The sequence below is a fragment of the Castanea sativa genome, chromosome 7, assembly GCF_040712315.1.
Source record: "Castanea sativa cultivar Marrone di Chiusa Pesio chromosome 7, ASM4071231v1".
Classification (NCBI taxonomy): domain Eukaryota; kingdom Viridiplantae; phylum Streptophyta; class Magnoliopsida; order Fagales; family Fagaceae; genus Castanea; species Castanea sativa.
The window spans coordinates 28043271-28058917 of NC_134019.1; the positions used below are offsets into that span (position 1 = coordinate 28043271).

General features: G+C 35.3%; 1 protein-coding gene across 2 annotated transcripts; it reads left to right on the forward strand.

Annotated features, from left to right (window-relative positions):
- Window positions 1-361: 361 nt before the first annotated feature.
- LOC142642458 (protein DWD HYPERSENSITIVE TO UV-B 1) lies at window positions 362-14252 on the forward strand. 2 transcript variants are annotated; one of them, XM_075816814.1, is made up of 12 exons: window positions 362-533; window positions 1638-1704; window positions 2477-2730; window positions 3897-4503; window positions 5151-5807; window positions 6388-6828; window positions 7792-7986; window positions 8860-8913; window positions 12535-12597; window positions 12682-12846; window positions 12936-12985; window positions 13275-14252. In XM_075816814.1, exons 1-10 carry the CDS (start codon window positions 502-504, stop codon window positions 12763-12765), a joined length of 2454 nt encoding a protein of 817 aa, XP_075672929.1. In that variant the 5' UTR covers window positions 362-501; the 3' UTR covers window positions 12766-12846; window positions 12936-12985; window positions 13275-14252. The 2 variants fall into 2 exon arrangements, with proteins under 2 accessions (XP_075672929.1, XP_075672930.1); XM_075816815.1 differs by having other exon boundaries at window positions 13394-14252.
- Window positions 14253-15647: the final 1395 nt, after the last annotated feature.

Genomic DNA, 15647 nt, shown 5'->3' on the forward strand with positions numbered 1-15647 from the left:
AATGAAATATTTTCAATAATTTAAAGATGGAAAATAAATTTTTTAAAAATTTAGGGACAAACAAGAACTTTTAAAGTTAAATAATGAAAAAACAAAATTTTGGTAAAATTTAGAGACTAAAATGATATCTTACCAAAAAAAAATAAAAACCTCAGGCCTGACTTGATTACAACATTGAAATATTCATTCCATTTGAAATGGGCTTAGAGGGCTAGATGTAGAATGTACTGCCCAAAAAGCCCATAATGTTCACGAAGCAGGTGGTCCGGCCCAAAAAAGAAGAAGATTTTTAAAAAAAAAAATTTTTATTTAAGAAAAAAAAAAATTTTTCTTCCTTTTCAGACAAAGAAAAAAAAAATTGTCACACTGTCTGGTTCGTATAAAAAAAAAAAAAAAATGTAAATGTATATAAGTTTGAAAAACCGACACTTTATTTCTTCTTCTGCTATATAAATTAGGAGTATAATTCAAAAGGCTCCGATTGTTGAAGCTCAAATCGCTATGGCAATCGATATCTCAACCTTAGAAGAAAGGTTTTCTTTCTCTTTTACCTCCATGTTTTTGTTTTTTTTGTTTTAAATTTTTGTCTGAATATTTAATGGAGATATTGTAATTCAGCATTTCAATCTAGTTGTAATCCTTGTATTCTTTAATGTTTTATGTTTTTGTTCTTGTTGTAGTTCATCGAATTCGTTTTTGGAAAATTTGAATTTCTGGTTGTAGGCAAAGTCTGTATGGTAGTAGTAGTAGTAGTAGTAAATTTCACTCTTTGGCGTTGATTCATGGGAAGGATTTTCATTTGAATTTAGAAAATCCTGGGGTTAGAAAATGAAATTTGAAATTTGAAATCTTAAATTTGGTTTAGTTTAGTGTAAGTGAATCTGTTATGGTCATTTAGTATATTATAGAAGATGTGATTATCATTTGGTGCTTCGGGGGTTGTACTTGTACCCAATGTGCCACTGTGATGTAATTGGGGTTTGGTAATTTGGTTGTTGCAGCTGAGTCTCAACTCAAGCCGAGGTCTTTAGAAATGTTTGAACAATGAGCTCTTTGAAATGGGTTAGTAGGCATGTATTCATTGTTCTCTAGCCTTTGGAAAAGAAAAAAAAAAGAAAAAAGAAGGAGAAGGAATCTGTCTGTTTCCATTTGGATGAATTTCGGGTTTTAACAGGTTTGGTTTGATATATTAAACATGGTGTCAAGGACCAGAAGAAAGATAGGGAATGGACATGTTTGGGAGAAACAAATCCTTCCAAGGTGGAATGATTCTATAGGTCTTTTAGAAATTAATTGATTAAAAAGCACTAAAGGGGTGTAACCCATGTCCACGGGATGTATACAAGAAATATACCATTAACTAACAATGGAAGAAATTACAAATGTTTAGCATCTCATGTAAATCGAAAAAGGAAAACTGCCCTGAAGCATTCATCCACTCAAATAAAACTTAGAGGACTGAGAGTTGCAAATCTGAGACAGTTTTTAAAGTCACGTATATGGTAGTGAGAGACTAAAGTCTCCTTTGATAGTTGCTTGACTTGCTAATTGATGTTACTTTTCTTTTGATGCGATCACTTTTACCATATACTTGATTTACTCTATTTTTAATTATTTACTCTTTCTATTGGTTCTAGGTACATTAATTCTTGTGGGAAACATGGTGTTCTACCTAATACTACAATTCTGTCTAGCCTATTCGAGGTTTGTGTTGATTATTGTCTGACCCTAAGTAGTTCAAATGCACAATTTCTTAAAACAATTATATTTTCATTGGCTCACTGTTTTTCTTGTTGTTATGAAGAATTTTTATCATCATCATCATCATCATCATCATCATCATAAATTATGTATGTGATTGTTACTTGAATAACATATAGGAATGAGCCTTGTAGCTCAATTGGCACTCCTAGAGTCCTGGTGTATCCAACGGTTGTCCAGGGTTCCAATATACTCACTGTAACTATTGAATTATAAAAAAAAAAAAAAAAAGGGAATGAGAACAAATGAAAAATTTGTAACAAGTTGCTTTAGAGTTTGAGAGGGTGCTCTACGTGAAATTTTTTATCTAAAAAAAATTAAAAGCAACAGTTCTCAAATTTATCATCTGAGACAGATATCTTTAATTTTGTGTTTTCCCAATATCTTAAGTTGTCATGGACTTGTAGAGGGAGCCTTCCTAAAACTTTTGATGCACGGTCGTCTTGTTATGTTTAGATGTTAACTACTCCATTTCTTGTTGAGTCCAGCACAGGAGTAGATATCTCTTACATTTTCCTGAGCGTGTTCCATGACTTGCAATTTATATCCTGGGCACAAATTTTGTATTTGGTTTTATTGTATGCTGGATAGTGGTTCTACAGGAATGACACTTTTCTTTGTTTCTGATCTCAATATGCCTATGCCTTTAGAAGAATCTGAAGTCGAATTGATCACTGCTGTTTATTTATTTATTTATATTTTATTTGAAATTCAGGCTCAAGTGAAAAAAGCCTGCCAGGAGCTATGTAGCCTGGAGATTCTCTTGGACGATATTAAAGATATTGATTTTCCTCCACTTCTTGATTTATTTATGGAACTTGATTCTTCAGAGATCCAAGCAATAGATGTACATAATGAATCGTTATGCGTATTGAATGGAGAATATGCTTTGTCATTGATGCGTGTCATCAATCAAAAGCTTCGACGAGTTGACCTCCAGGATTTGTCATTTGGAAAGAACTTCTTGCGGTATTTATACATGCTTAGTTTGCATAGTCTTTTAGTATTTCATTGTAAATATCTGTGTTTTCTTTTTGCTACATATCTTAGAAATAATAAGACAGTGAGGCTCTATGATTTTAGCCTTTTGATATTTCAATCTATTTAAAACTTGATAATTGAGAACAAGTAACTTTTGATTGGCAAAGAGCTCAGTTTGGATGTGACAGGGATAGTTGGTGTTGGCACTTCAATAACATTTAAAAGTGAATTGGATTGACTTTCACAAGGTACTAAAAAATGAATCCATTCTATGGTTCATAATATTTGTGTCGAGTCTTTTTGTAATATGACTGGCACCAATGTAAATTTTACCAATCTACCTCTGAAGATAAAATTCTGGAACTTAAAATGGGATCTTGATAATGGAATTGAGGTAAGTGGTAATTGTAAAAAGATCTTAAAACGCCATTCTTCTCAAAAGAAAAAAAGAATTAGTGGTTTTAAATAGATTAAGAGAGGCAGTAATGAAGAAAATTCCCTTTTTAGTATGTTCACATGGTCCACTTTTTAACTCACTTTATTGATATGGAACCCTTCATTATTATGTTTAGTAAACTGCTCCCACAACTTATGTTTGCCAATTAGCAACTGACTTTTCAAGCTATTGACCATCTGAACTTTCTTGCAGTCGTTGCTTTTAATCACTTCTACCAACAATTTCTTCTTGGTGAATGTTGAAGTGACTAGAAGGTTACTTAAGAAAAAATAAATATTTTTTGGCAGTCATAAAGATGCATTCAAAGTCTATGTATTTCTATAATGCCATATTTATCAGGAATGTTGAAGCATGGTGGGGTCTAAAACTAATTATCGCATTGCTAAAGCATCTTCTGTTTTTCTCTCGGATATTTTTATATTTTTCTTAGTTGACAGTTTTTTAATCTTTCCTCCATTGCTTAAGTTTGCATCTAGTGAGTATGTATATCCCATTAAAGTTTCCATTGGTAGTACCTTTTACATTATATGTCCTCTTGAAGTTCCCATTCAGAGTGATTTCTGCTTGCAATGATGCACACAGAGTTGGTTCTTTTTTCATTGCTTAGAGAAACATTGTATTGATTGACAAAGTTTGTGAAGCTATAGGTCTTGCAAAGATAAATGACTTTTCACTGTTAATTTAATTTCACTCTCAGGGATCTCTCTAAGAGAGGTTTGCCATGCCAAGTTTTATCCTTGAGGTCTTCACACTTCCGGAAGCTGAACATGATGGGGGAGTTCATGCAGATACACACCCTAAATCTTGACTTCAGTACTTCACTTACTAGTTTCAAGGAGGATTGTTTTATTTGCATGCCCAATTTAACGCACCTCTCATTGTGTGAAACCAGAATTACAAATCTTTGGACAACCATTGCAGCACTTTCTAAACTCCCTCGTTTGGTTGAACTTCGGTTTCAGAATTGGCTGTGTTGCAATGATGCTGGGCCTTCAGCTGCTTCATCTGATGGAAAGTCAAATAACAAAACTGATTTCAGTCAACCAAAGAGCTCTTCTTACATTAGAGCTTCATCTGTCGATATTGGTGTACTCACTGATTACGACTCTAGCACGGAAGAGGCTCTCAGGAATTTATTTTCGTTTGAAGATGTTGCTATAAATCAAGAAGTTCAAAGTGTGATTGAGGATTCATCAGATGATAGTGATGTGGATTTCTCGAGTCATCAGCAAGAATATGGTTCCCGGGAGCTATTAGTTAATGATTTTCCTGGGTTGAATGGACAGGTTGATCAGCGGAATGAGGTAAACCACATGGTTATTTTTCATTAGATAATTGTTTCAAATGATCATAATTGCCATTTGCTAATGAGGACTAGCGCAAATAGTACTTCCTCCTTCCATAATAATAAGATGGAGTGTGAGGCTGTGGCAAGATCTTTTGGGTATGTGTGACAGTTACCAATGGAAAAAGAAATGCAAGATAGGCAGTGAAAATATTCCATTATTTAGAAATTGTACCGATTGTAATTAATTCTAGGTATTTATTGCATATTTGTTTGTTACTTCGTGTTTTTGCCTTGTCACATTTTATGGTCTATGTTAGATTTATGCCTCTGTAATGCTGTGGATTCTAAGATTCTTTTGTTATCTTTTAATTTTCTTTTTCTTTTAAATGGCTTCATCAGACATGAATTTTCTGTGGACATTGTTATTTCCTTATGACCTCCAGCCCCACCAGCTTCAATTTTAGCCCATGATAAAAAAAATTCGTCTGTAAATTGGATTGATCTTAAAGTTATACACATGTAGTTACATGTACATACACAAGTTTATTGTTGTCTATATACATGCATCATACTTTTAAACACACCCATGCACACTAATCTCTGTTGTCTGATTCACCCCACCTTTTGAGTCCTTTACTTATGAATTCCTAACTTTTTCGGCAGGTTTCTTTTGATACATCAGACAACCAAAATGGAGAAGAGTCTTTGGCTGGTGCCTTTACAAGGCAAATTGAAGATGTCGCTTTGAAGTTCATTTCTTGTCATGCTTCACCAATATGCTTTGAGAAATACTATAGAGAATATATGATAACTTCATTGCCCCATTTGAAAGTCTTGGATAACCTGCCTATCGGAGAGGATGACAGGGAAAGGGCTACAATCACCTTTTCACAATACTTTGAGTATCTACCCTACAGAAGAAAGCATAAAGAGAGCGTTGTTAGTATCTTACAGAAGCGTGAAATAAGAGCAAGCCAAAGTCCTATGCGGACTCCAAAGCAAAAGTCGTCATATATTTCTGGAAATTCAAAATATTTTTATACAAGATCTCTTTGTGCTGCCAAAGTTGGGTCTTCAGCTTGGCCTTTCTTGCACCCTCTTTCTATTTCAAGCAGTGGTTTGGGAGATGAAGGTATGGGCTTTCGTCCAAGGCAGTTCGAGTATCATCCATCTGATTCGAGCCTAATGGTCTTTGGAACTTTGGATGGCGAAGTAGTTGTAGTCAACCATGAGAAAGAGAAAATTGTTAGTCATATACCGTCGCTTGGTGCAATGAACAGTGTGTTGGGACTCTGTTGGCTCAAGAACTATCCCTCCAAGGTATATTATTCCTGCAGAGAATGTGGTAAAGAGAGTAAATTCTTGTGCTTTATTATTCTATTAGTACATACACTGCAGTTAGAAGTTCTTTTCTGCGCAATTATTTTTGCAGTTATATTTGCAGACTGCTACATCATCAGACTTCAGAATGTTTTGTTTTTTCCTGTCATGCTTAATTGGAGCCATGCAGGGGATAGATTGATTTAAAAAACCTGAAATGTTGTGTTCTGTGTCTAGTGACTGCAAGAACTGCTTACAGCAGGATGTTAGATACGAGTTAGCATGATTAGAAATGGTTGTAATTGTACTTTCTAAGAGTTCATGACACAAGTATCTACCTGCCTTCGGGGATTTTGTTAATTCCAGAAAATTTTCCATTTCTCGGGAATATAATTCTGTTAGATAAATCTGCACCTGAAATTTTGGGCATTTTCATGGATTATTGAAGTCATTCTTGTATTTTATCATTTGACATTAACTATTGGTGCATTTTTAGAGCATTTGCTTCTTGTTGATTTTATATCTAATGAATGTGGAATTTCTAATTCTTTCTTGTTTTTTCCCCCTTGGTGAATGCCAGCTCATAGCTGGTTCAGATAATGGTACACTGAAATTGTATGATATCCAGAAAATGCCAACAACAAATATGGGCCTATATAACACTGCTGGTTTTGTCACCTTTGATGATTTCGACCAGTTGACATCTGTTCATGTTAACTCTGCGGATGAACTTTTTCTAGCAAGTGGGTACTCAAGAAATGTTGCATTGTATGACATAAACAGTGGAAGACGCTTACAGGTGTTCACTGATATGCATCGAGAGCATATTAATGTTGTGAAGTTTGCCAACTATTCTCCCTCACTTTTTGCTACGTCTTCCTTTGATCAAGATGTCAAGATGTGGGACTTGAGACAGAAACCAATACGGCCTTGCTATACTGCTTCAAGCTCTAGGGGAAATGTGATGGTTTGCTTTTCTCCAGATGATCATTATCTTCTTGTGTCAGCTGTGGACAACGAGGTAGGATTAAACTAATTCACAGCATGTTGGAGGCGTCATTTTTCTTCTTTCTAAGTTCTCAAATATCCAACTTATACTTAGGTCCCATCCCAGGAATTCTGCCCCCAAGTCTTGGACTTCAAATGATTATTGGGATTGGTCCAGGCACATATATCAATTATCTAATTTAAAAAGAAATTTGGTTAGAACCTGTCTTGAACCTAATCATTGAAATAGAAATTTTCATTAACAGCATTCAACATTCTTTTTCCTGTAAAATTCTTCCTTGTGAAGTTTTCCCTTTCTTTTGTATGCATAATTTTTAATTACTAACTTTAGTTGTTTGCTCTATTCTTCTATCATATGAAGCCCTCATTGAGGATTGGTAGTTTTTGGCCATAGACCACCCAATATTATGGGGTCCTGATATTCGTTAGGCTAGGTTTTTGGTCCTGAACCAATGCCATGAAAGCGCTTATGTCAATATGGCTACGACAAAGTTTCTATGCACTCTAATAGGAAAGTCTTAGATATATGGACGCATACTAGCGCCTTGGCATCTATGGAGCGTTTTCTGTGGAAGATTATTTGTTGCATGGTGGTCTATTTGGAATGAAAGAAATGAGGGATATTTTCTGGTGGTGGATGCAGGTGCAGACTGGGTTCTTAGGAGGATGTGTACTCTGTTGCCTTTTGGTGTAAATCCATACCTTAGTGTATGCTTAGGGGGACTCCATTATTAATTGTTGTGGATTTCATTATGCATATAGGCAATTAATCATTGTATTAGTCTATTAGATTATGCATATAGGCCTTTTTTAGATGAGTATTCCTTCTTTTTTATGGTTTAATGAAATTATTATTATTATCATCATCATCATCATCATCATTATTATTATTATTATTATTATTATTTTTGATAAGTATTATTATTATTATCTCTTAAGAATTTAACACTTGAGACTAACATGTGGACATTGTCAGGTTAGACAACTTCTGGCTGTTGATGGGAGGCTTCACTTGAAGTTTGAAATAGCTTCTACAGGAAGCTCTCAGAATTACACTCGTTCGTATTACATGAATGGAAGGGATTATATTATCAGCGGGAGTTGTGATGAACATGTAGTCCGCATTTGCTGTGCTCAAACTGGAAGGCGTCTTAGGGATATATCTTTAGAGGTACCTCAGTCCTTATAATTACTTGGTTTGTGTCACACTTTGAGGTATCATAATGTATGAACCACTTACGGATATGGATGCATATACCTATACCCCTCTAAAGAGAGTAGCATTTGGTGGTTTCTTCATCTTTTAATTTCTCAAAAAGTTCTCACTAATTAGTTAAAATTAAAATGACAAAATTTAAAGTACAGAATAGGATGTAGTTAAAATTTTCAAAGTAAAAGAATATATAAATAATAAAAAATTATGAGGGTGCATTAGTGCAGGGGCAAAATAGGATCTCACTGTAATTACCCACAGATATAAATAATATTTATGTGTGTTAGGATAATTATTTTTAACCCTAGCAATTAAACACAAACAAGGTTAGATGGGAACAAAATTAAAATGTAAATGTAAGAGTACAAGGGTTTTGCTGAAAGTTTGTCTGGGGTAAGCTGAACCTGCAGTATTAACTGGTTTGATCTTCTCACCTTGTAAAAGCATGGTTGAGGTGTGGTCATGAGTTTAAGATCCACTAAATGTATATGTAATTACCAAGCAAAACTAAAAGGTCTGAGCTTCTCTTTCCTCTGTTTTCATCATATATGAACACAGTGAAGGAGATACTGTAGATAGGTAAAGTTGGACTGGCAATTGCAAAGGTAAAGTGAAACTCTATCAAGACAAGAAAAGGCAAACCAAAAAAAAAAAAAAAAATGAAATACAAATTCGAACTCTGTACCAGGAAATGCTTCACCTCCCTAATGAACTCCCAATCCCTTTGAAAAAACATATACTGAAGAAATTATGTCCATTTGCTACATTGTGCTGTTCAAGTTCAATTACTATTTTGAGGACAGCTTTGAGATTAGTGCCTTTATTCTGCAGGGAAGTGGCTCAGGGTCTATGTTTGTGCAATCTTTGAGGGGTGATCCTTTCAGAGTGAGTTCTTCATTTTACTACTGATATGCATATACTGAAACCTCTTTTAGTAAATGTGTAGTATATTTATGAAATTATTTCAGGTTTTGCCATTTTATTTGTTTCAAGCATAGAGTTGATGTTTTGGACATGTTGATGGATGATTATTTTCCTTTCCTTTGCTTATTTTTATTGAGAAGTTTCTTTCTGAGATATTGGTTCGCCAATTCTGTTACTTCCCTGGATAGTGTTCCATCATGATATATTAGAGTAGTGTTCTTTCCCTAAAACAATTACGCTCAGATTTCACATTTACTGGTCATCATGGTTGATGCAACATTGAAATTGCCAATGCACAGTGTCAATAAAATACGTGTTACTCCCTTCCAGTTAACAATCTTATGATAACATAACTTCTATGCTTGATTCATCAAATGTGTTCCATACAATTGTGGGGTGTAATTATATATATTTTTCCTCTTCCTGTTTAGCTCTTGAAAATTGTCTTGACTTCTTTTGATGCATGTTTTGAGGATATTCTTAATTTGAGATTTTGATTTATCCCTTCACAAAATATGATATTCTTATGTTCCTTACATGAGTGGGAATAGGTGCTACATCAACTTCCAGGATGGATTATTTAGAATTTTTAGATCAGCTGAACTTTAGGTTTCTCCCTTTTTTTTGGTGTTGGGGGGTTTTTGGGGGTGGGGGAGGATTTGTTTGGTTCATCCTTTGTACACTTCTTGTGTACTAGGGTTGAGTCCTCATTTTGTGCCTAATCTATATATTTATTACTCATCTTAAAATAAAAATATCTTTATTGTTTAAAGCAACTTGTTTCTAAATATTCTTGTTAGATTTCGTTTAAGTACTAACTAAAAATTAAGTAGTATATTATTTTGTTTTTAAATAATAAGAGTCTAGTAAATTCAGGCATGTAATTTACATATTCTTACATATCTATCGTGTAAATCATTTCTCGATTCAGCCTATCAAGTGACACTTGTCAAGTTCTCCGCTATTGTGACCTATTTTATCTTTTATCTGTTAGTTTAGCTATCTCTGAAATTCCTTTCCAATTGCATGTCATTTGGAAGACCAATCTATTACCATTAATGGGACAATTCAAGAATGGCAGTCATCAAATACAAAATTATAAATAAGCTTTTAAGAATTAGTTTTATCTAAAAAAAAGTTTGGTTTAATTTCAAATTTTTTTAAGGTACAAGTATACTTTAGCACACTTACAGCTAGAAGTTTTCAGCAAAAAGCTAGATAAGCTATTCTTAAATGAACACTAAGTGTCCATTTGGTATAACTTATTTTTTAGCTTTTTGAAAATGACATTATTTAAAACAGTTCTACCTAGAAATAAGTGAATCTTAAAAAAGCTGTGCTTTGAAAAAGTGCAGTTGGACATTGCCACCTATATTTTGCTTTTGGACGTTGGAGAACTACATTCTTTGTGTTAGTTTCAATTGTTTACTTTTCAAAAAAAAATTGCAATTTGAAGCCACATTACCACATGGGCACTAAGGCTCTCTTACACAAAACACTTAGGTTTCGCATTAGTAAAAAATTCAGCCAGGCTTGCAATAAACAACAGTCACACGAGAAAACTAAACAACAGTTTATATGAATATACACATGCATAGCACAAAAATAATTTATTACTTTCCCACGAAGTACAAAGCACACAAAGGCTCTCTTTCATGAAAAGCACACTAAGGCCTACAATACACACACAATTACAGAGATTACTCTGTTTTCCCCCATTAACACCCTTTCTTTTTTCCTCTGCATAGCACACTAAGAGTTTATAGGAGTGAACTCCTAAATTTTATTACTTTACCTCAAAGTACAAAGGACACAGGCTCTTTTATGCACAACACTTGCTCAGGTTCTGTCTAAGTAAAAATCAACCAGGGCTTACACCACTCACAGGGTTACAGAGATTACTCCGTTTTCCCTAATAACACTCCTTGTTTCTTGTTATGGTCCTAGTGTCCCATATTGGTTAAGTGTAAGCTTAGCCATGCGTTTACAACCGGTTTTCAACGGTGAGTTCTACCCATGGGTTTGTAACATTTGGTATCAGAGCCAACCATCACCCCGATTAATCGGGTGTAGCTCATTGAGTATGGGATCAAATGAGTTGCGGCTTTGTGGTCAGATCTCGAAAGGGACGACCTAGAGGCTGGATTAAAATCACTGATAGTTGAGTGGAGCCACCAAAAAGAAAAAGGGCAATCAACCGGTAAGTGTCGCTAGAGTGAGCTATCATGGACGTCGACTACGGAGCGTGATGGTATGTTATGATCCTAGTGTCCCACATTGGTTAAGTGTAAGCTTAATCGTGCATTTATAAGCTCTTGGGCATCCTCTCCATACAAGCCGGTTTTCAAGGGTGAGTCCTACCCATGGGTTTGTAACATTTCTCCTCTCTTCCTCATGTTGACACCCCCAATAACTTTAAGGGTTATTTAGGAAATAATTGTCAATGGTAGTTACCAAGTAATAATCCCCTGGGCTTGAAGCACAAATCTGACTTGGACATAATTGCTTACTATCTTGGAGACAGAGTGCACTATCAGCAGATTGTGCGCATGTACTTGCTCTTCTATGTTTCTGCCACTTGTTGAATACGTGCACAGGTTGTGCACATGTTCCGCACACTACAAGCCATCCACACCAACCTTGTAGCCCAAGCACATACCCAAAACTCAACCTTGATCCATGCACACCCAGTGGAAGGCTTGGCCTGTGCCAGTGCCGCCACCAAGTTGGTCACTCAGCTGACAGCCCAACGTCATCACCACCAATATGCACCCTGGACATACACTGTCAAGCCAGCCACAGTCGAGCCATGATTTTCCAACATTAATCCAACATGCTACACACTCTGACAGCTCAGCTTGCTTTGCACTCAAGTAGCACACCTACTACACTTCAGCTTGCTCATGGCCAAGCCCACAAAAGGCTACCACGGCATGTTACTGTGCACGCTTCCCATAGCAGACACTAGCCTGCAACCTGACGGTCATGACCATAGTTCTTGCACAAGCACAAGGCCACCATCATGCCACAAGCCCACAACTTAGCCAAATTTTGTAAGCATGCATCACGAAAGTGGCAGCATAGCCTACTGCTGTCCAAACATCACAAAGCCACCTTGCTCAGCCCATAGCATGCCTCCCTCATGCACATAAGTATGTGTGGCTGGCATGGGTACAAGATGTGGCATGGGTACAAGATGCAACTGCATGCAGCCACCTATCTTGAGCCTCAAGGGTCTAACATTTTATAAGATGATGAATTTGTCATTAAATTCCTTATGAGATATGCATAGAGCCATCAGATTTCATTGAACAATCAATCAAGCCATTAAAGAATTTGTTGACCTAGACAATCTGAGTGGGCAATTATTGGGTCAGGTTTTGCCCCATTAATGAACACTAAAACAGTATGCAGGAATATCAGTTAGCTTAGCTGTGGAAATCCAACCCATTTTCCTAGCTACCTCTAGACCTTTCTCTTTATTATTATTATTTAATAGCAAACTTGTCGTATCAATCACGGTGTTTCCACTATTGGGAAGAACTTTTATTTCTCCTTCTCATTCAATGTCCTTGCACCCAGGATTTCAACATGAGTATCTTAGCAGCATATCTACGTCCAGGCTCGAAGTCTGAGATTGTCAAGGTATAAGTCCGGCCTTGTTTATTTTATGTTGTTAAATGTTTGCCATTCTATGAAATCTAAGATATCTAAGGTACAAATGTGCAGGTCAACTTGCTAGCATCAAGTGACTATGCAAAGGAACACTCCTACAGCCGGCATTCCTGCCCATCCAATAGTATGGGAGGTTGACGTTTATCCCTTTTTTTTGTACAGAGTAAATGCAGGTTCTTTAACTTCCCATTTGTATGCTAACTGAGACGGATCATCCAGGTTAGTATTGGTTTACATGTAGCAATTTGTTTTCTGAGTACTAGCAAATGTGCAACTGTTGGACACTCACCACTGACTTTGTTCTCCAGGGGATATGTGCTTGGCTGGGCATTGTGTGATGTGTGGCAGCCTGTGATAGGTGAGTGTACAGTGTATACCCTCACTAGCATTCTCTCTCTCTCTCTCTCTCTCTCTCTCTCTCTCTCTTTATATATATATATATATATATATATATATATATTTATATACACGTTTTTAATGTATTGAACAATTCATGTACCTAGTGTAAGTTATATAACTTTCAAGAAGACAAGTCATTGGGAAAGGAGGGGTTCCTGTATTCCAGTTTGTTTATGGATGCCTGTAAGTAATTGCAGCGTCAATATGTGCTGTGTTCTAAAGTTCTAGACAATCTTCTTATTGTACAGAATACAGAGTCGTGGCTTTCTCCTTTTTTCAAAGGGAAGATTAAAAGGAATTGATTTCATCAAAATCAAATGGTGGAGGGCAATGGAAACTTATTGGAAAAAATTATTTACTTCTGCAGGAAAGATGCTAGTCTCAGTTTTTTGGAACCATTAGTTGGATCTAGTTTTCTTCTATAATCAGTTGTAGCCTTGGCAGACAGGCTGTGCCCTGGAGTGAAACATATAAGTTGTAGGTACATTATCTTTTCAGTGTCGATTTGTGCAACTGATTCTGACCATGCAAAATTGGAATGATCCACATTTGTGGCTTCCTTTCTACGTCCTGTTCATCTTCCAATGTCCTGAAGTGAGATGCAGTTTTCATCATTATACTCTCTGGAAAAAGACAGTGGGTCACCGCATGTGGAACGTGAAGCATGTTGGAAATGGGAAAGTTGCAGATCCTGCTTAATTTTCTTCTAAACGTCTATGGGTCTTCTCAAGTAGTTAATACATGACCAACAATAGGTCAAATCTTAACAACCCCTCCCTCCTCCTAGTTCTTGTTCATGTGGCGAATGGTAGCAAATGAAAATGATGTGGGATCAAATCTTATTGATATCCTCTCCTTCCCCTTCCTCAACCCTAAATACAGCTACTGGTGCTTAAAATACTTTAACATCATCTTCAAGGATGTCAATGTCACTTTTTAAGTTTTGGTGAAGAATTGAGGAAACTATTCGAGTGCTCTGGTTGTTTTCCAGTTAGTTGCACGCCTGACTGGGTCTCTTATGAATCTTAGAAAGATGGAATCTTAAACAATAAGAATACAGGTTAATTCACAAACAGATGGTTACTATCATTAGGTGGGCAAATTTTCTAGAGAATCTTAATAGAGAAAGTCATGTACAGTAACTAGAGAGACAATGCTACAACTGATAATGAATGGTTAAAAATTATTTTTCTGTTCTTTTTATAATTGTGTTTTATTTTATTTTATTTATTGTTAAGTGAACTCAAAAGTCAAGGTGGATTTCGCTCTGTTATAATCCTTACACAATCAAGTTCAGTAACTTTCATGAATGCTTGTTCTTTAGCCATATATTCAGGCAAGTTAGAGAATCTCCAATGCTTTTATAGTGTGACTTTAATGGACAAAACAAATATTTTGAAACGTTTGAAGGAAAGAAGTAATAGAGCATGGAACTAATATCACGAATGACATGCTTTCTGTGATCTGTAGAAGCAGGTGACTAATAATTATAAATATTTATATTTTTCAGTATATAAGTTGTGATATCAAATCCAGATGTTAAAGATATTGGCAATTTTAAGTACGGACAAAACTTAGGTACAGTACTTTAGTTGCTGTTTCTTGGGTTCCCCTCTTAAGATTCAGTCAAGTAGCTACTTAACTAAAAAATACACTTCTATCCTATGAGAAAAAATCCATATAGCAAAATCTTAAAGCCTTTTAAGTAAGGCAGAGCTTAGTTATTTGAAAGTTCATTTTTCTTTTTCTGAAATAATAAGACAGATTATAAATCAAGGACCTATAAATTAATAAAGTTTCTCATTTTAAATAAAGAGAATTGCACTAGTCTAAGTCTATTTTGAAACATTATATGCACATTCTAATTATTAAAAAAAGGTTAAGATCATATCATTTTTCATAACTTTCTTATTTGTCTTGTGAGCATTAACAATGTTGGTATTGTGCCAAGTAAGTTGGACCTGCTAAAGGACGTTCATGCGGGCAACTTTGAGAGAGAAAACAAGCAAACAATGATCTTTGTGATTTCCATTTATTGAACAGCTTTTGAGGTTAGTCAATTCATGAAGTTCATGGGACGAGCTTTTTGATTTGATCACTCTTTCGTCACGTGACCAATTTCTTTTTTTTTTTGCAAGAAAAATTTAGTGTATAAACTAATTAAAAATCTTATTACACACTTTATTCACACTCTTTTTTGAGATTGTGTTTTTGGCCAAACTGTGAAATCGTGTCACATGATTTCATAATTTTAATGGAAATCATGTTTTAAAATTGTCTAGTGTGTACGGTAAGTGTGTAATAGAAAGTGTGACTATCATTACTTTTAATGCCCTTATTTCTAGGTTTTATTTTATTATTTTATTTTTTTATGAGAATCTTTAGGTTGTTTGTTGTTGAGTAAATATACACAAGTTATAAGTGGTAGATGGAATAATAATGGCAGTGGTGGGTCTATGTTCTTAATTACCGGTTGCAATTTGTTACATTTAGGAAAAGATTATGAAATATATCATTCCCTAGGATTACTCGTCTCTTGCTAGTTGCTATTAAGAAATATATTTTGCTTTACATCTTAGGGAGGTGACAAATTGTGCATAGATTATAACCATAAATTTACC

What these genes read in the sequence shown, in the direction of transcription:
- LOC142642458 (XM_075816814.1), top strand. Translation starts at nt 502, where the DNA reads ATGGCAATCGATATCTCAACCTTAGAAGAAAG. An exon ending in AGGTTGATCAGCGGAATGAG is followed by an intron (nt 4,504 to 5,150) that starts GTAAACCACATG and finishes CTTTTTCGGCAG; the next exon opens with GTTTCTTTTGATACATCAGA. An exon ending in TCAAGAACTATCCCTCCAAG is followed by an intron (nt 5,808 to 6,387) that starts GTATATTATTCC and finishes GGTGAATGCCAG; the next exon opens with CTCATAGCTGGTTCAGATAA.